The sequence below is a fragment of the Protopterus annectens genome, chromosome 3.part0 (genome assembly GCF_019279795.1).
Source record: "Protopterus annectens isolate FY-2018-M chromosome 3.part0, PAN1.0, whole genome shotgun sequence".
Classification (NCBI taxonomy): domain Eukaryota; kingdom Metazoa; phylum Chordata; order Ceratodontiformes; family Protopteridae; genus Protopterus; species Protopterus annectens.
This window is the reverse complement of record NC_056731.1, coordinates 1,911,248,335-1,911,268,078: the sequence shown is the minus strand read 5'-3', so window position 1 is coordinate 1,911,268,078 and position 19,744 is coordinate 1,911,248,335. Positions and strand designations below refer to the sequence as shown.

The 19,744-nt window shown below is 43.6% G+C and overlaps 1 protein-coding gene across 1 annotated transcript in view; it reads left to right on the top strand.

The window, feature by feature from the left end:
* The window catches only part of E2F5 (E2F transcription factor 5), a 600,996-nt gene that overhangs the window by 286,342 nt on the left and 294,910 nt on the right, over positions 1-19,744 (top strand). Inside the window, exon 5 of the mRNA XM_044065996.1 lies at positions 10,679-10,743. Within this exon, the coding sequence (XP_043921931.1) occupies positions 10,679-10,743 (65 nt within the window). The remainder of the gene's footprint in view (positions 1-10,678; positions 10,744-19,744) is intronic.

Genomic DNA, 19,744 nt, shown 5'->3' with positions numbered 1-19,744 from the left:
TTCCGAGATGTCCTTTCAGCATTCCTGAGTGTGTTTCTGGCTGCTGCATTCTGGAAGCAGTTGGGGGTGCTTATCCTTGCATCCAACAACCTGGATGTCCATTACTCAAGACAAATGGGTGCAAAGGGTCATTGCCAGAGGCTGTGTCATGCTTCCATTCCCCTCTGTTACCACTGAAACAACTTCTCAAAGCTTTACCCTCTCAAAGGGAACCAGCCACATCTGAAATAAGGACGTTCTTAACTCATTACAGCTGAATGACACCTCCAGGTGCTTCTGCACTTGCATCCTGCTGACTCCTCTAGGTGTCAAATATTGCTTGTTCATATTTGCATCAATAATTCCAAAACCATGCTACAAACAAAGTATTAAAAGGTTTCATCTTAAAACTTATAATAGTAAACTCAACTGTATTGATAGATGACCTCTGTTTAGTGCAGGTAAAGAGATATTAATTGTTGTTCATATAATATTTATGTATTGTCATACATTTCATGTTTTTGTAAGTATCCCAAAGACCAAGGAACACAAACAGAACTGCTTAGCCTCATGTGAATGCTCTGTGTTGGGTGAACAATATGCTGATAAGTAGGTGTGCAACTTAAGTGGTTCCTGAGATATTGTAAGTTGTTTACAAAAATTACAAACATACCATGTTTACCGTGACATATGAAAGTCTGTCTAGAAATCAAGTCATCCAAGAGGTCCCACGAAACAAGAAAAGATCCAGAATTTTTAGTGTCCAAAAAAAAATGGAGATCTCAGACCAATACTGGATCTAAGCCGTCTGAGCAAGTTCGTAAATCGGACAAGATTCTGGATGGTTATATTTCAGTCCATCCTTCCTCTACTGAGACAGGAAGACTGGATGTGCTTGACAGACCTCCAAGATGTGTACTACCACATAAAGATGGACAGGCGCTCCAGGAAGTATCTTTGCTTCTGGCTATGAACCAATCATTTTCATTTCAGAGCTTTGCCATTTGGTTTCAACCACAGCAGTAGTGGCAGTTTGACTATGACTGCAAGGATTCCGAATATTCCCATATTTGAATGATTGACCCATCGCCGCTCCTACCATGAATCTACTCATTCAGACTAGAGACTGCTTGCTCCAACTGTGTACAAAACTGGGAATCACAGTGAAGCTAACAAAATCCAAGCTACAACCGGTGTAGACCTCAAAATTTATCAAAGCATCTGTAGATACACAGGTCCAAATAGTGAAACTTCCCCACATGAGTTTCCGCCCTACACCAACAAACTCAACAGGTTTTGTTCCATCAGAAGCCATCAGCAGGAGTGATTCTTCACTTATGTTCCATGGTAGCTTCTGTCACACCAGGCCCTCTAGCCAGATTCCATATGTGGGTACTCCAATAGTCTAGAGGGAAACAACCCATGTTCGCTTCAGTGTCTCTGATGAGAATTTGCACAAAATGCACATATGGTGTTTGCTAGAATCTCCTTGTGTATAAGGATGTCCTTTCTGTCTCCCTTTCCCCAAAGATATGGTAACCACTGATGCTTTCAATTTAGGGTGGGGGAGAGGGCATTACCTGGGACAAACAGTCCAAGACACGTGGTCCCAAACAGAGGCCAGCTTACAAATCAATCTATTGGCGATGAGAGCAGTTCTCCTAGCATTACAGGCTTTTCAGGTTTCTCCCCCCTTAGGTGTGATAGCTATTCAAACTGACAATATGGCATTTGTGTGGTACATCAACAAACAGGGAGGAACCAGATCTTACCTTTTGCATCAAGAGGCCATAAGAATGCGGCAATGACAAATGTCTTCTTAATACTTTCTGAAAGTAATGTACATTTCAGGGACAGGATGAGCAGGTCAGTCCTACTCCCTCACAAGTAGTCCTTCAATCTCGTGACAACAAAATAGATTTTTGGATTTTGGGGCCACCCTTGCTGCAGTCTCTCTATTTCTTCCCACAGCACCAAATCCAAGCAAGTATTTCACCATAATTCCATGAGAGGGGAAGTTCTCTTGAGGCACTCCAATGCACTATCTCTCCCCAGTCTCTGTTATACATTCCCTCCAACCCCTTTAATCCCCAAGTTCTTACAGAAAGCAAATGCTATGAAAGTTGCAGTGATCCTGTTAACCCAATTTTGGCCCCAACAAGTGTGGATGTTCGTGTTTCACTGTTGCAGTCATTGCTCTTGGGTTATCCTGCTGGCAGGCTACTCGCAGTCGGCCAGAATTCCAAAGTCTAGGTCTGGTGTCGGTTGCTGTCGCCTCTTCCCTGACGTCAGTGTGCCAGGGGTATAAAAGATACAGCTAATGCCATTTTCTTCAGTCTTTCTTGCCACGCGGTGCCCAAAGCAAAAGCAGTTTGCAAGTGCCGGTTGGCCAACTCCTGAGATTTTGAAATCCGAATTTCTGAACCAAAGTTTTCATTAAAGCTAAGTACCCCGTTGGGGAAACTTTTTTCTTGCTCCAGACCGATGTCAGAAAAAGTTAACAATTGTGTTTCTTGTGGGAAGCAAATACCTCATAAGGATTTTCACACCTCATAAGGATTTTCACTCATACTGTATTCTTTGCCTAGACCCTGATCACAACGTTGCTAGCTGTCGGTTTTGTGCTAGATTTAACCAACACACTATTAAGCGTCAGTTTGATTTTGCAATTCATTACTTTGTCCGAAGATTTAATTATATAATGCCGTCGGAACAGCCAACGACCGGAGTTTACAAAAAACTCAGACAAGGAAAAGGATAGGCATCCGAGGTCCAAAACAGATGAGGCCTTCGTTAGGTCAGTCGCCGGTTCTCAGGCGCTGTCACAGCCCCTGGAGCCCGCTACCTCAGAGCCACAAGCCGCTTCCGACTCCCACGTGGAGCTGACTGGGCCTCTGGATACTCAAGGTATTGGACACTCTGAAATCATTCCCTCAGATGGGTCCGGAGCCACTGAGCAGGCATCGGCTTCTGAGGGTATCTTCAGACCTACACAATTATATGTTAAACCATCTTCAACTTCAAAGACTAAAGCAGCTCTAAAGACAAAGAAGCAAGTACAGCATTCTCCTACTCTGACTTCCATGCCTAAAAAACAGATGCTTAAAATGGCCGAAGACCTAAGGGATTCCCATTCCCCCTCCTGATAAGAGGCCTAGGCAAGAGACAGAATATGATTCTTCTGATCAGGTTTCTATTTCCTCTGATTCCTCTTCTGAACAGGATTATTCCATGCTTCCCTATGAGGACTCTGATGCTGAAGAATCCATTCCTTCAGCCTCTCCTCCTGAGGATTATTCTTTTGGGGAAACCCTGCATACCATGAGGGAGCATTTCCACTGGGAGAGCCAAGATTATTCTGAATCTAAGAAAAGGCTCAGAGACTTTCTGCTACTTCCTCAGCACAGACCCCTTGCTATTCCACCTGTTCTAGACATTGTAGATGATGTATTTTCAGAGTCCGGCCTGTCCCCTGACTACCCCCTGCACCTGCTAAGCCAGACAGATACTACAGGGTCCCGGATTCTCATAAATTCCTATATAAAAACCCCGTTGCTGACCCAGAAACTATATCTCAGGATCCCAAAGGGGTCAAAGCTTCCACTGCATAAAACCTTGTCCCCTCTGATAGGGATTCTAGGTCAATGGACAGATGGGGAAAAAGTTTACACTTCTGCTACCTTGGCTGTAAGGGCTTTAAATTGTCAGTTTCATATGCTTAAATATCAGCCATATTTAATGCCACTGCTTAAACAGAAAATGTTGACAAATACTGCATGTTCAGAGAACAAGGAAATGCGGGATTTATTGCATGCATCTGAACAAGTGGGAAAGCATATTTTGCAATGGGGTTATGATTCACTGGAGGCCTCTTGCAGGGCCGCTCTTACAGGTTCTGTTATTAGAAGGCATGCTTGGTTAAAGGAACAGAATCTGCCTGATCATGTTAAAGCAAAATTATTAGATGCCCCATTACAGCATGATACTTTGTTTGGTGCTAAAGCAGAAGAGGTGTTGAAAAAATGGAGGATAAAGCGAAATCCATGCAGACAGTTAAGGATTTCATATAGGTACAACAACCCAGATTTTAGCAGGAACTGGCCTTCTAAAAATTGGTCCTTTCCAGTGTCAGACAGACCACAAAGAGGCAGATACAGGTGTCCCATAGGCAGATCTCAGCCCCAAGGCTCATACAGGCCTAAACAATGGGGTGTTCCTACATCCAAAAGCAGAGAAGACAAATCACAACCTTACAGGAAACAGCCCCAATGACTTTCCTCTGACAGATTCAAGCACTTTTCTTTTGGCAGCCCCTTAGGGGGAAAACTAGCACTTTCTTCAGCAAATTGGCAAATGGTTACCCAAGACAAATGGGTCTTGAACATAGTGTCCCAAGGCTACAGGTTCCATTTTCACACCCTACCAAGGCCAAAAGGTATGCCAGACCTGCCACACAATCAATGGGCAGAGGCACAAAAGCAAATTACAGCCCTCATGGACATTAGGGCCAGTCAACAAGTACCACAACAAGAGCAGGGGCAAGGATTTTACTCCAGACTTTTCTTAGTGCCCAGAAAGGACAAAATCTGGAGACCAATACTGGAGCTGTCTATACTAAACACGTTTCTGGAAGTTCCAAAATTCAAGATGTTGACTCTTCAGCAGCTACTGCCCATGCTGGGCAAGAAGGCTTGGCTCGTAACTTTGGACTTAAAAGAGGCATACCTGCATGTCCCAATCACGGTCTTGCAGAAGATACCTCAGATTCATAGCTGGCTCAATGCACTACCAATTCTCTGCACTGCCCTTTGGCTTATCTACTGCACCCAGGGTTTTCACAAAATGCCTGGCACCAGTAATTGCATTTTGCAGACAAAGAGGAATTCAAATATATCCCTACTTGGACGACTGCCTTTTTCAAGCAGAGAACAAAGACATTCTTCTAAAGCATCTGGCATTTGTAAAAAGATTACCAATTTGCCTAGGGTACACAGTCAATGAAAAGAAATCAAAACTAGTGCCCTCTCAAGAGATAATATTCCTGGGTACAAGCTTAAATACAACTGCCCAGATGGCTTATCTCATGCCAGACAAACAAAAACAACTGACTTCTTATTTCAAAAAATTGGCAACAAAGACACAGTTATCTGCAAGGAAAATCCTGCAGGCCTTGGGTTTCATGGCATCCTGCATTCTACTAATTCCATATGCCAGACTGCATATGAGGAAACTACAATGGTATCTAAAAAGTGTTTGGACTCAGCATTGCCACAGCCTGGAAACAATAATTACACTCATTCCCTGCCTGCAACAGGAGTTTCGATGGTGGGCAGAGGCCTGTCACCACAAGAAGGGTCTGCCATTCAGTTTACCCACAGCCAGACAGACACTGACAGTGGATGCATCAGATTATGCCTGGGGGGCCCATATGGCAGGAAAATGTATTCAGGGCACATGGCCTGCAAGCCAGATGCATCTTCACATCAATGAAAAAGAGATGCTAGCTGTTCAGAAGGCCCTGACAGCTTTCAAGGATCTACTTCATCCAGGACAGCTACTGATAAAGACAGACAATACTACGGTCATGTGGTACATAAACAAGCAGGGAGGTACACATTCCTACCCCCTCTGCAGACAAGCAATGACCTTATGGGACACAGCATTGACTTATCAAATTCACCGGCAAGCACAGTTCCTGCCAGGAAAAACAAATACTCTGGCAGACGAACTAAGCAGAAACCTCATGGATCCCCACGGGTGGAAACTGGATCCACAAGTCTTCAGCATGATAACAAGGAAATGGGGATGCCCAGACATAGGTCTATTTGCCTTCCCTCGCAACTGCCAGTTACAGAGATTTTGCACAAGGATTTATCACAAACAAGCATGGAGAGTGGACGCCTTATCCTTCAGCTGGAAAAATCTAACAGTATATGCCTTTCCTCCACTGCCTCTCCTTCCCAGGGTACTCCTAAAGGTCAGACAGGAGAAGCCAAAAATGATTCTGATTGCACCAGACTGGCCACGCCAGCACTGGTACCCAATTCTAAAGAGCTTGTCTCAAGGTCCAGCATGGATATTGCCTCAAACTTCTCACTTGCTGACCCAACAAAACAATCGGATCCTGCACAGCCAACTCAGGACCTTAAATCTGGCAGTATGGCAGATAATGTAGCCATTCAGAACACTCCTCTTTCAAAAGCTGTTATGGATGTTATCTTGGAGGCCAGGAGGCCCAATACCAGAAAAATCTTATGCAGAAAAATGGAAGAGATTCTGTGCTTGGAACCAGGAACAAGACATTGACACGTATGTACCAAATATCCCTCAGATTTTACAATACCTAACTGAGATGCTGGACAAAGGCCTTTCTTTTTCATCAATTAAGATTCATGCCTGTGCCGTTTCAGCCCATTACAATATGGAACCACCTATCTTTTCTTATCGTTTAATAAGGCAGTATCTCAGAGGGGCCAAAAACATCAGGCCTCCAAGGAGAGCACCAATTCCACCATGGGACCTCAATTATGTCTTGGAAAAACTCACACTGCCTCCTTTTGAGCCAGCCTCAACAGCAGATATAAAATTCTTATCCAGGAAAACAGCTGTGCTCCTGGCAATAACCTCTGCAAGATGAGTCTCGGAATTACAAGCACTCATGGCTATGGAACCTTTTATAATTTTTCATCCAGACAGGGTTTCTCTGAGGACAAACCCAACATTTATGCCTAAGGTAGTGTCCAGTGTGGCCCTCAACCAAACCATTCACTTGCCTACCTTTTATCCAAACCCACAGAACAAGGGTGAGAAAATTCTGCATTCTTTGGACATACACAGGCAGTTACGCTTCTACTTGGACAGAACTAAAGCTTTCAGAAAGACTGAGCAACTTTTAGTGTCATATGCTGCAGGATCACAAGGAAAGGCTATCTCAAAACAGACTATTTCTAAATGGATAGGCCATTGCATCCGTTTCTGCTATTCTCAACATGGCAAATCAGTGCCTAAGGGCATTAGGCCTCATTCCACCAGAGCAACAGCCACTTCAGCAGCCTTCCTCAGAGGAGTACCAACCAAAGACATCTTAGAGGCTGCAACTTGGAGTTCAGTGCACACTTTTACAAAGCACTACCACTTACCTCTTTACTCTAAATCCAGAGCAGGCTTTGCCACTGCAGTTTTGCAGGGCCTCATAGCCTCGCCTAATCCTATTTAGCCCAGCCACCCATCCTCAGCTTTGGGATTCAACCCAAGAGTAATGACTGCAACAGTGAAACACGATGAACATAGTACAGTTGTGTACCTACCATAAATGTAGTGTATTCACTGTTTCAGTCCAGGTTACCTACCCACCATCCCCCTTTTCTTTGCTGGGACTTATCTGTACTTCTCTATCCTGTACAACCTATGTGGTGTATTTGCTTGTAGATGAAGGAAATGTTTATTTCTGTGCATGCATACTTATTGGCATATTTTTCAGCCTACCAATTTGGGGGCACCTGACATCTGGGGCAAGAAAACTGAAGAAAATGGCATCGGATGCATCTTTTATACCCCTGGCGCACTGACGTCAGGGAAGAGGCGACAGCAACCAACGCTGGGCCTAGACTTTGGAATTCTGGCCGACTGTGGGTAGCCTGCCAGCAGGATAACCCAAGAGTAATGACTGCAACAGCGAATACACTCAAACATCTACATTTATGGTAGGTACACAACTGTACTTTTCCCCTTCCTCTGGCCTCATCTAGTCCACCTGACCTGGGTGTTGGACTTAGACCCAGAACTACTTTCCCATCCATTGGGGGATGCCTCACCCAAACATTCAGTCGTGTTTTTTCAATTCCAATGATTGTTCAGCAGTCCAGGTTCTGTTCTGTTCACATTTTGTCCTCTTCCCATAGGTCTTCTACCTGGAAAACCTACAAAAACAAGTGAAAAAGATTCTCCATTTAGGGATTGGAATGTAATATTGACCCTCTTTCAGCTCTTCTTCCTGCAGTTTTGGATTTTTTTATCTCATCTTTTTTTCAAAATGGGGCCAGCTATTCAATTGTCAAGGTGCAGTTCGCTGCTATGTCACCTTTTCACATAGGTAAAAATTGCGCACCTATTTCTTCTCCTAAGCTACCTAAGGCCTTTCTGAGAGGAACCATCCTGTTACGCCCCCCCCCACTTAGAGATCCAGTTCACCTATGGGACACTGCAATTTTGCTGCAAGGTTTAACTGCTCCTCTATTTGAACATGCTGCCAAGGTCTACTTAGTTTCTTTCGTGGAAAACCTTATTCTTGGTTGCTGTTACTTCTGCCACAAGAATTTCTGAACTTAAAGCTTTGTCTTCAAAACCCCATTATTTGTTTTTTTTCACAAGGATAGAGCAAGTTTGGGGACTAAACCCTCCTTTCTTCCGAAGGAGGCTTCTGAATGCTCCTTTAATCAGTCCATAAATCTTTTTCAAGCAATGGTGATTATATGCCACACTTGCTGAATGTCCATGGACGGTTATGTTTTTGCTCGCATGGAACAAAACTTTTAAGAAAATATGACCATTTGTTTGTTTCCTTTTCAGGAAAGTGGAATAAACAAGTATCCAATGCCATCTTATCATGTTGGCTTTCTCAAGGCATTTCATATGTTTATCATGAAAAAGACTTGCGACTACCTTCAACTACTAAAACTCGTTCCACGAGACCAGGAACTTTCTATATAGATTTTTTTTTAAGGGTTCCAATTGATAATATCTGTGCTGTGGCCACCTGGTCCAAGGTTCATACTTTAATCTCACATTATAAATTGGGTATACAGTCCAGATCAAGAACCACTTTTGTTTCAGCTGTGCTCAGGACTATCCTTCCATAAGGCCACCCAAGTGATAAAGTTGCTAAGAACTCTGTCCCATATGTTGATAAAGGGTGGAAAAGACAACATCTGATAAAAAAAAGTTATGGTCTTACCATAATGATGGATCTGTGTTGTCTGATATTTTACAGGACCCAGGAAGTTAGACTTGGGGAGCCCACCTCCACAAAGAGGCCAGTCACAAGAGTCCCTCAGGGATCGGTCCTGGGACTGTTCCTTTTTTGGCCTTTACTTTTCTGAAGTCAAGGACAGTGTCAGTGGCCTCTGGCTGACTAAATTTGCAGATTGCAAATTAGTCATAGAATCCCCCACCAACACAAATGTTCTCCAGGAAGGACTGACACAGATAGCTAGCGTCAGAGGCATGGACTAAAACTGAATGCCAAGAAATGCATAATAGCAACCTTTGAGAAGTTATCCGCCCATTTTAACTGTCATATTGACAACACAGCTGTAAGAGTTGACCCAGTAGTCAGGGTATTGGGGGGGGGGGGGGCGCACACACACACACACACACACACACACACACACACACACACACACACACTCTCTCTCTCTCTCTCTCTCTAATCTAGACTTTGACCCTCACTTCTCTACAGTAGTGAGGAAATCTTTCAATGTTGTGTAACTTATAAACAAAGGTAAGGCATCTAGGTCCAGGATGTCATTGTTCCACTATAGTCAGCATTCCTCAGACCTGTTTTTGAGTACAGTGCTCCCTTTGGTATTTATATAACCAGGCAAATAAAACAACTGGAATGTCCAGAGATTCCTCACTAAAAGAATACAGGGCGTAAGTAACATGTTCTGTGCAGACCACCTCATGGCCCTATCCCTGTATTCTGTCCCCTACAGGCTGTTGAGTGGAGAAAAGGCATTGTCAGATCCCACCCTAACCTCCTGCATATCTACAAAACAAAACAGTACCTGAATTGCCCATTCTGGAGACGTGAACCTTGCTTGTGCTACAAATAGGACCTGCTGGAGAGATGGGTATGTATCCCAGAGACTAACCCCTTCTCTGGAACAGGCTCCATGTGAAGCAAAATTCCTCCCTAACCCCATTCAGATGCAACTTGAACAACTGTATGAGGAACAGGAAATTCTTCCCTAGTTTGGCACCTATGTCTCTAATGTACATAGGCAGCCTGTAATGGCTCCTCTCCCAGGCCAGTGCTTATAAATGTTTCTTCTCCTAAGCCCTTAGTTACACTTATCAAGGGTACCAGAACTTGTCCTAGATTTGGGATGCATGGTTAGGCTTAAAAAAGCCCTTGTGGTTGTTATCCTAGTACACACCTAATAACCTATATGTTGAGGAAGGATGGGAACAGACAACACAGATCCATTGCTATCGTAAGAACATCACTTTCATTTTTGCATCTTTGTCTTTCAAATTTTGTTTGCTCAGTGCATGGAGGGTGAGCTGCTAGGGATCCATATGTGGCTATTCCCTTCTAATCTTGCACATGGCCTCATTATGTGAACCAGTACAAGGCACATGCCATCTCTTTGTGGGTGCTGGAGATGATTCTGAATTGTGCTGAGCTGGTGATATGGATGTCTGCAGAGGGAATTTCATTGGTTGTCCACTGCAGAAGGCTTCCTTACAGGTCAGCTGATATGGTGAGTACATATCTTTGTTATATAATCAAGTATAACATTTTAAGACCTTTAAACTAGCATTGCTCTGTGTACGGTTTCTGATCCAGCTCTACCTAAAGCAATTAGGACTTGAGAATTTTTTTCTGTCTGTGAATTATTGTATTTTTAATTTGATCGTGTTACTTTAGAACTACTTATGCTAAAGTTAACTGAATATTTTATATGATCTTTGAAAGGAGATACACTTCTTGCTATTCAAGCACCTTCGGGTACACAGCTGGAAGTACCAGTTCCTGAAAAGGTGAGTTATAACATTGCTCAACAGTTAAAATTAATAATCAAAAAAATTTCAGCCAAATTTTTCAAGTGACTCTGTAAAATACACAAGTGCTTTAATTCAGTAATGCATTTTATGGCTAATGAAGCAGCATATTTACCACACACATTTTATTTTCTTTTTTTGTAGTGTAGTAGATGCCGTAAGCCACATGTTAAGATCAGATGCTAGTGATTAAGAAAAAAAATTGGTAACCACATTTAACAAAACTGGCATATTTAAGTGAAATTTAACAACAGTTGTATGTAATAGTGCTTGTCACATAATTAATTACACTAGTGAGTATTAATACTTGAGTAAATGCAGTGTTGATTAATTGTGCAATACAGTGCTTCTGAAATGGAGTGCAAACAAGAAGATTCTACTTTTTTCTTGTAGCTTATACTGCTTGTCAGACTTTAGTTAGGTGGTCTTTCTTTTTTCATTAGTCAGTTCCAGCCAGATGTCACAAGTCTGTTATGCAGCTTTTTTCTGAGCATTTCTTTCTGTGCTGTTCAGTTCTTTATTTGAGACAGCTTCGATAGTTGGGCCAGACAGTGGGATACTGTAGTCAGCTTCTAGAGCTGGGTCAACCAGTGGGATGCTGTCACATTTGCTCGACCTTGTAATAATGTTGGCACTGATGACTGGTATATTGATAATCCCAGGCTCATATTATTTCTATGCCATGATAGAAAGGTTCTCCAGTTCTATTCTCGGCTGGGGTGCCTTCTGTGCAGAGTCTGCATGCCCTCCCTGTGGTCACATGGGTTTCCTCCCACATTCCAAAGACCTGCAGTAGGTGGATTCGGCATTCTAAATTGGCCATAGGTGACAAGTGAGTGCATGGTACGAATGTACTACCGTGGCAGGGCTAGCCACCTGGTGGTATAAAACCTTGGCTCAGGGTGACTGTGTCTGCTGAAGTGACACCCCGACCCTATTTGCAAAATGGGAAAGGGGTTGAGGATGGATAGATGGAAAGAGATGTGCTCACCAGAGCCATAGCAGACTCATCTGGTGTCCAACGCCTCACCTCCTCCAATCTTCATGGAGAAGAAGGTCTTCATCTTTGTTGAAAGGTGACTGGTATTTTGTCAGCCCCCCTCACCTCTTCAGGGAAAGATTAAAAAAAGAAAGACTTTTACTTTTACTGTAGAAAGTCGATTAATGTTTTTGTACCAGTCGGCTTCCTACAGATAAACACACCCTTCAGGTGAAGAGCAAAAAAAAGGCATGCATTTAAGTGGCTTTCTGTGCCATCATTTCAATACTGAAATACTAAAGCATGCAGGCAGGAACTCTGATCATGCCCCCTTACATTTTGCACCTGAGCCAGCTACCCCACATGCCCTACCCTTGCTACACTACTAGTGCTCCCTGCCTGGGCATTCTGTTCTTTTTTTCTCTCATTGTTTATACTGTTTTGGATCTTTGCATATTAGTCTCCTTTTGGGAAGAAGGATACTGATGGAGAAAGACTCCACAGCCTTTTAAGTACCACTTTGGAAACCAGTTACTGGAATGGGACCACACAAGTGCTGCCTTTGTTTTTTAAGACCCTTGATAGATGCCCTTGTCTGTAGCAAACCCCACTGCTTCAGTTTGTCTTAACTGTTGATGCCATTCAAAGCTCAAAGTCTTCCTCATCATCCACTAGTTGGTGGAAGTGGAAAAAGAATAATCAGAAGAAAGAGTTTGGTAGTGTAGCATAGAGGATTAAGGTTATGTGCTGCTGGTGGGCTGCATCTTGTAGTGCTGGGGTCGACTCCCCTCATCTTCACTTACCTGTTGTGGAATTCTGAGAAAGTCACTTAACCAGACCAATGCTGTCATGTTACCTCTGGAAAGAGGCCTTTATGCTCAATGTGTTTGCCAGTAAAACATCAAAATAAATAATACTAAAATTGCCACAGAGATTCAGGAGTCAAATTATACAAACAAAGCAAAAGAAACAGTTTGTATAGGAACTGAAATGTTAATAAGGGCCATGGTCCAGTTTTTCTGCCAAGTCTTCCATATCTTTAATGCCTTCTGCCACTTCTCTCTTCATTTCTTTCGCAGGCAGTTTTATCTGATGGTTGCTTTACTCTGGCTTTCCCATAGCAAGAGAAGGTTTGGCATTGGTAATAGGCTCACCAGGGATGTCAATATTCTTGTGCTGGTTTCTCAGTTGTGGTGGTAGGATAGGCTCCTTTGTTGAATGTGCACTTCTACCTGACTCCACTTGAAAATACTAGCTTTATCACTGGGAGCCTGGGCCAGTAGTAAGGCTTCCCTTGAGCATTTGCTTCCTCAGATTTTTCTATGAACCCAGTGTTTATAGATCTCCAGAAGGGAGATTCTGAAAATCTTTTTAGTGGCCTTAGTAATACAAGCTAAATGTGTGCATATCAGCATGATCTGATGTTATCCATGTCATTATTCCTCACAGAAGGGTATGTGATCTGACATCAGATCTGAGCTGGCAACTTATCACAGACAGATCCAAGGCTCAAGCTCCTTACTCTCCCATAATCCGCTGCCCTCTAACCCTCCACATCTCGTTTGCCGCATGTGTGCTACGAAAGTGATCCTTCAGGCTCTTGCTCAGTTAAGTGCTTTATCTTGTATTTGTTAGGTTTTTTAGGTGTTTTCAGCTTGGGTAGCTTTAGTTAGTAGCTTGCATCCCTGCCCATAGATTTGTTGGTGTGTGGTGTGCTTATAGTTTTCCCCATTTAGTACTTTAGTTTGTGTTTGGCACCCTTCTTGTAGCTAGTTCCCCTGTTAGTGTTAGGGCTTTGTAGTTCCTTAGCTATGTCTGACAAGCCCTCTGGTATTAAAAAGTGCTCCTCGTGCAATCGGAAGATGCCTAATTCTGACTCGCACCAGGAGTGCTTGTATTATTTAGGAGCTCCTCACCTGGAGGCTGAATGTGACATTTGTGTCACATTCAACCCCAGGGCCTTGGTGGAGTGCCTGAAACAAGCTTCTTCTGAAAGGTATGGTGCAAGGAGTCCTTTTGTTTCCCATGTAAGAGTTCCTCTTCCAATTCCAAGAGGAAGACTCCTTCTTTGCCTCTGGTGACTTCTAACAAGCCCAGGCTGTCAGATATCAGATCCCTGCTTCCGGCCCTAGCCTGGGCTATCTCAGATCTGAGATTCTTCTGGTTCCAAGGCCTGTTTGGATCAGAGGCCCATGGATCTGTTCAAGGCTAATCCTGCTTTGGATCTGACCTGTTTGTCAGATCCGATTGCTTCCTTTGCTAGGCTATCTGATCCAACAGGCTTGTTGAATTCACCCATATTGATAGAAGACATTGCTTTGCCTAGTTCTTCTAGGAAATTATTCCAGTCAGCTCCCGTGCTCTGGAGACAAACTCTGGATCATCAGCACAGATCCTCAGGGTCTCCAGCCCTGTCTGCTCACTCCTCTGCTTCCTCCAGATCATCCAGGAGTTTGTTACCTTCCGATATGGACAGAATGATGAGGAGCTTTCTCAAAGCCCAGATGGAGCTGAGGCTTCTGGCGTCCTCAGCCCATCTGGCTAGGGGAGCCTCTCCAATTCCTTCTCTCAGTTCTCCTCTTCCAACCCTAGGAGCTTCAGAATCCTTGGACCTAGATATCCATGGTCAGATCCCGACTGGGTCTAGTTTTCCCTTTTTCTTGACCCCATCAGGATCCTTGGTCTGCTCTGTTCCCCCCGCTCTTGGATCAGAGTGGGCCCCATGCAGGAGTGGTCTGTGTTGGGTCCAGGCTTTTCAGACCAATTTCTTCCCCTGTGGGATTTGACTCTTGATAGCTCTGGACCCAGTATCATCAGGGGGCTGTGGAGGTGTATCAGGGCTTGCCCTTTTTCTCCAGGGGACTTTGCCATCTGGGGTTGGTATCAGGACTGTTTCCAGCCTATCGGCCTTCCACGTGGTAGAGAGGACCTTCTGCAGGACTGGAGCTTCATCTCCCACCCCTCGGGGTCCATCCCTGTCTGCCTTGGGTGGCAAGACCTCCCATCCTTTCCAGGGTCAGCCCTCCCATTGTAGCCTTCAGGGGGGTTCTTCCCCTCATGGGGGCCATGTATCTTTCAAATCCTCCCTGGAGCCCCCCACAGAGGAGGCACTTCATAAGAGAAAGTGCAAGAGGAGGCACTTGGACTCGCCCTCGGAGGCCCTCATAGAGGACACAAACCTCAGTGAAGGAGATAGGTCCCGCATATCTACGCTCAACAGTGCTTCTTTTGGGGACATCCTTGAGATCTTGAAGCAGAAGGGTTGATGCTCTCCTCAACCCCCATCCTTAGAGGAGTCCATGTTTCTGAGGGCATTCAGGACAGGCCCATCTACTTCCTGGGTGTGCCCCCCCCCCCCCACTGACAAGTTAGCAGATCTTATCGCCAGCAGGGAGTGGAAGGAGCCTGATACTGTGGAGCCAGTTCTCAAGCAAGCTGATTAAATTTCTTAGCCCCCCCATGGACTGCCCCTTTTGGAGCAAAGGAGTTCTGGCTGATGCCATCGTGGTTGCTGGTGCCACCAAGAAGGAGCTGGCAGAGCAGATCTCCACAGTCCATCCCCCAAACAGAGGGTCCTGGGCAATAGACCGACATGGAAAGCATGTTTATGCCTCAGCTACCTTTGGACTGAGGGCAGTTAATTACTTGGCACATTTTACCTGCCTTCAAAGAGACTTGGTCAAAGAACTCACCACTTCCTCTACAAAGTTATTGCCGGTGAAGGACCTCAAGGTGTCTCCCAAGCTTTGTACTCTGACATCCCTCGCTAATTCCTCAATGAGGTTAATTTCTAATGCAGCAGAAACTACCTCTCGAGCAGTAGGTACTGGCATTGCTTTAAGGCAGCATGCCTGACTGCGGCTTTGTGGGTTTGCAGAACTCTTCAAAGTGTCTTTTACCAATGCTCCCTTTGATGGCTCCACCCCTCCATGAAGGACACTTTGACCCGTAGTGAATAGAAAGGGAAGACACTGTACACAGTCGTAATCAAACTTTCTACTCCTCAGAGGTCGTTCTCTAAGACCCATTGAGGAACTAGGAAGATGTGGTTCCAGAAGTTGGTCTTTCTGCCAGGATGCTTCTGGTGATTCCTATTCCAGAGGCAGTGGGAGGGGTTTCAATGGCAGACGCCACCCTAGAGGTGGGGGGAGGGACTGAAAAATCAGGTATTCAGGGAACCTTTCTCTGAGCAGCCCTTTCAGCACTCCTGAAGCGTTACCTGACTGCTCTGCCCTGGCGGCAATCGGGGACATATTTCCTTCACTCACTAGTCTGGACAAACATTACCTCTTATCATTTCCAGGGGTTATTTCATTCCCTTTTTGGAACCCCCTCCTATACGAAGATATCTCCCCCGACGTTCCACCCTATCAGAAGGAATTGCCCTTCAAGGAAGTTCAACAACTTCTTCAAAAAAGAGTCATCCAGGAGGTTCCAGCAGGATAAAGAGGATCCAGAACTTACTCTCACTTCTTTTTAGTGCCAAAACAGATGAGGGACCTGCGTCCTATTTTGGACTTCAGCGAGTTGAATCTATTGCTCAAGAAGTCCAAGTTCTGGATGGTCACTGTTCAGTCCGTTCTGCTTGTCTTGTGCAAGGATGACTGGATGTGCTCCATAGATCTCCAGGGCACAGATGTTCCAGGAGTCATCTTCACTTCCAATTAGGGACCAGTCATTATCAGTCCAGAGCCCTACCCTTTGGACTCACCACAGCCCCCTGGGTGTTTTCCAAATGTATGGCAGTGGTAGTGGCTGCAGAGACGTCAGATATTTCTGTACCTTGATGATTGGCGGCCATTCAACTTGTTCCTCTAGTGAGATATCGTATGTGAGTTTTGCAGGGGACCCTGGCAGTCTAGTGATCAGTTCTGTGTCAACCCATGTCCGTGTCCATAAAACTGACACCATTGTGCAGATGGCACTTTCTTTGGTGGCTTCAGTCTCAGGATCTCATCCCAGTTTTGTAAGTAACCTGCCACCAGCCCCCACCCCCCCAAAAAAAACAAGAGTTTTGGACAGTTGTGAAGATTAGATCTCGACATTGCATTTCAGCAGTGACTTTTTTGCTTCCCTGTTTCCCGAAGGATTTTTGCCAGTGTTGTGAGGTTGCTGCAAACAAATGCATTCTGTGAGTGAGTGGATGGGAGGAAATGAACAGGCATCTATTTCTTTTTTTGCTTTCTGATGTACTGGAGTTGAGGGCGTATCCATTGTCACTTAATATTTTGCCTTTTTGAGGGGTCGTGGGAGCAACCTCAGTCTCCCTGTGTCTGGAATGGATCAAGCTATTGCGAGGCTAATCATACTCTAATCTATAGTGTTTACACCTTCTCAGTAATGGCACTTTTTTTGGCTTATCTGTTGCATCATTGTATTTGGCTTTTTATAGTTTGTTTTCCTTATTTGTTTTATTGTTCTAAATTTGCCTTGAGAGGGTTTTTTTTTCAGATTAACTGCAATTTTCATGCTTGTAGTAAGTTGTGATATTGCAGGTAGTTTACTTTTCATGACTTTGCATCAAGTGTTCCATACTTTCATATGTGGTGGCATAGGTGATAAAACAAGATAAGAGTTTCATACTTTTCAGGAAGTGCATGCTGATACAAAACGTGTTGACTTAGAGTAATACTGGTCCTTTATATCCATTATTTTGTCTTGCTTCAGACTACTTGATCAAAGAGTTTTTTTTTTCCTGAATGGTGGATTAGTCAGAGCATTTGTTTCAGCCACATACTGGCTTTGTAACACTGGTAACCCCAGATTAGAAAGTGATATTGTAATTGAATGATCAATAGAAACATGAATAAAGTAGAACAAATTAGTAAGTATACATTGCTGATGAGGTTCATTCATACTTTTATTTTTCTTGGCTTCCATTTGTCAAAGGCTTTGAACAGCTAATTTGTTAATCTGATAAATGCAGTGCCTGAGGTCTATTTTGAGCCATGACTCAAGGCTGTATATGCAGACAACAGATCAAGAGCGGTCAGATTCTATAACTACAAGAAACTCTGACCCTTGTCTGGTGTCTTTGGTTATTCCTGGATTTGTCCCTGATCCATTGAGGTGTGGATGCTTGTAATTTTTATAAGAGCTAAGTAACTAGAGTTAGTATTGTACTTGCTGTGCTCAGTGTTAACTAGATGTCCACTAAGTGGGTAGTAGTAGTAAAAGAGAGAAAAATAAGAAGGGTTGGAAACCCGATAGTGGACTTGTCACTAGTGGAGTTCCCCAGGGATCTGTCCTGTGAACCCCTACTGTTTGGCATCTAATTCTCAGAGGTCCAGGCAAAGGTAAATGGCCTGTGGCTGACCAACTTTGTGGATGACTAAGTTGGGTGCTGTCATTGACTCCCCAAATGCTAACATACTGCAAGAGGAGCTCACAGCAAATAATGGCTGGTGACAGTCATGGCTCAAATCACTATCACTTTACTCCATATCGTACCTATTGCTTAGGGGTGATCTGTATCTCGCCTACAAGGCAATCTCGTACCCTGCCCTACTAAAGATGCTTCATATCTGTAAGTCTAACAACTCACTACCCGCTCAAAAGGCTTGAATCTAATGTGTGACATCAACAAAACCTGCTGGAGAGACAGAGCAGCCTCTGGGAGACAAACCTATCTGTGGAATAGACTTCCCATACACATCAAACAGAGCATCTCGCTGACCCTCACACATCAAACAGAGCATCTGACTGACCCTCACCTTGATGAGTAGACGGAAAACCACAAATTTGTCCCTGGGGTTCCACCTGTGTCCCTCATTTTCAGGGGCAACAGGTTCTGACTGGGGTTTATATTTGGGGATAAACTCTGAGCTAAGCTTGTAAGGGCCCAGGGCCATTAGCCTAGTAACCTCCTATGATCCTATTAGTGGTTGGAGTTTTAATTTTATAGTGGACTGTCGTGTTGTGACAAAGTTCTTTTACACTGCTGTGCGAGTCACGGGGATTGTTTTTTGCTGTTACATCAGCAAATAGTCTGATGCTCAGTTCCCAGTATTACCTTGAACAGTGTATTCATTTTACTTTTTATAGACGTATGAAGTGGAGTCCTTGTGAGGTGGAATGAGTACTGTGTTGTGAACTGAACTTGTGACTCATGACAGACTTTAGCTGCATTTGAAAATGTTTATTAATCTGATGATGCCCAGTAGTTTTGAAAGGATAGTAGCCGTAGCTAATAAACTGACTTTTTGGAGTATTCTACCGGAGTAGACTATTTGCTGTTATATATAATAGAAATCTTAGTAGCACACACACGCATATATACAATATACAAATATATATACAATATATATATATATATATATATATATATATATATATATATACATACACACATATAAATGCGTGTCTGCATGTATGTTTTTGTGCGTCTGTGTGAATGTCTAAAAGAATACAATGCATTTTTTCAGTTGTAATGTCGGCAATGTTTACCAGATGAACTGTTAATGGATTAATTATGAATGCAATGTGATGCATAACATTTGGAAATAACTACCTAACTTGCCAGATATAAATATTACTACTAGAGGTAATCCTGTTTTTTTTTTTTTTTTTTTGTCGATTGGATAAGCCCAATTAAGCACCACTGCCTTTTTTATACGAACAACCCAAGAGCACACAGCACAGTGATTGGTTCAAAATTACACAATAGACAAACAGACTTAGACATTCAAACCCAGAACTACATGATTACTGGCAACTGCAAGCATTAATACCCCATGCTAAATTGACAGACCACCACACATTTCCGAGAAATGTCATTTAATAGCAGCTAACTGTAAGCCTCAGCTGCTCATATGTAAAGATTTGTGAAATTGTTTGTCACTGGGAAATGCTGTGGAAGTATAGTTGTAAGAAATGTATAATTTTATTTGCATACTGCTATGGCAGAGAAAATGTTACAGTATTCTGAGTAATATGTTGTATCATTTGTTATTAGCTCATCACAGTTCAGTGCATTGTTTCTGAATTTTTTAGCATGGAGGC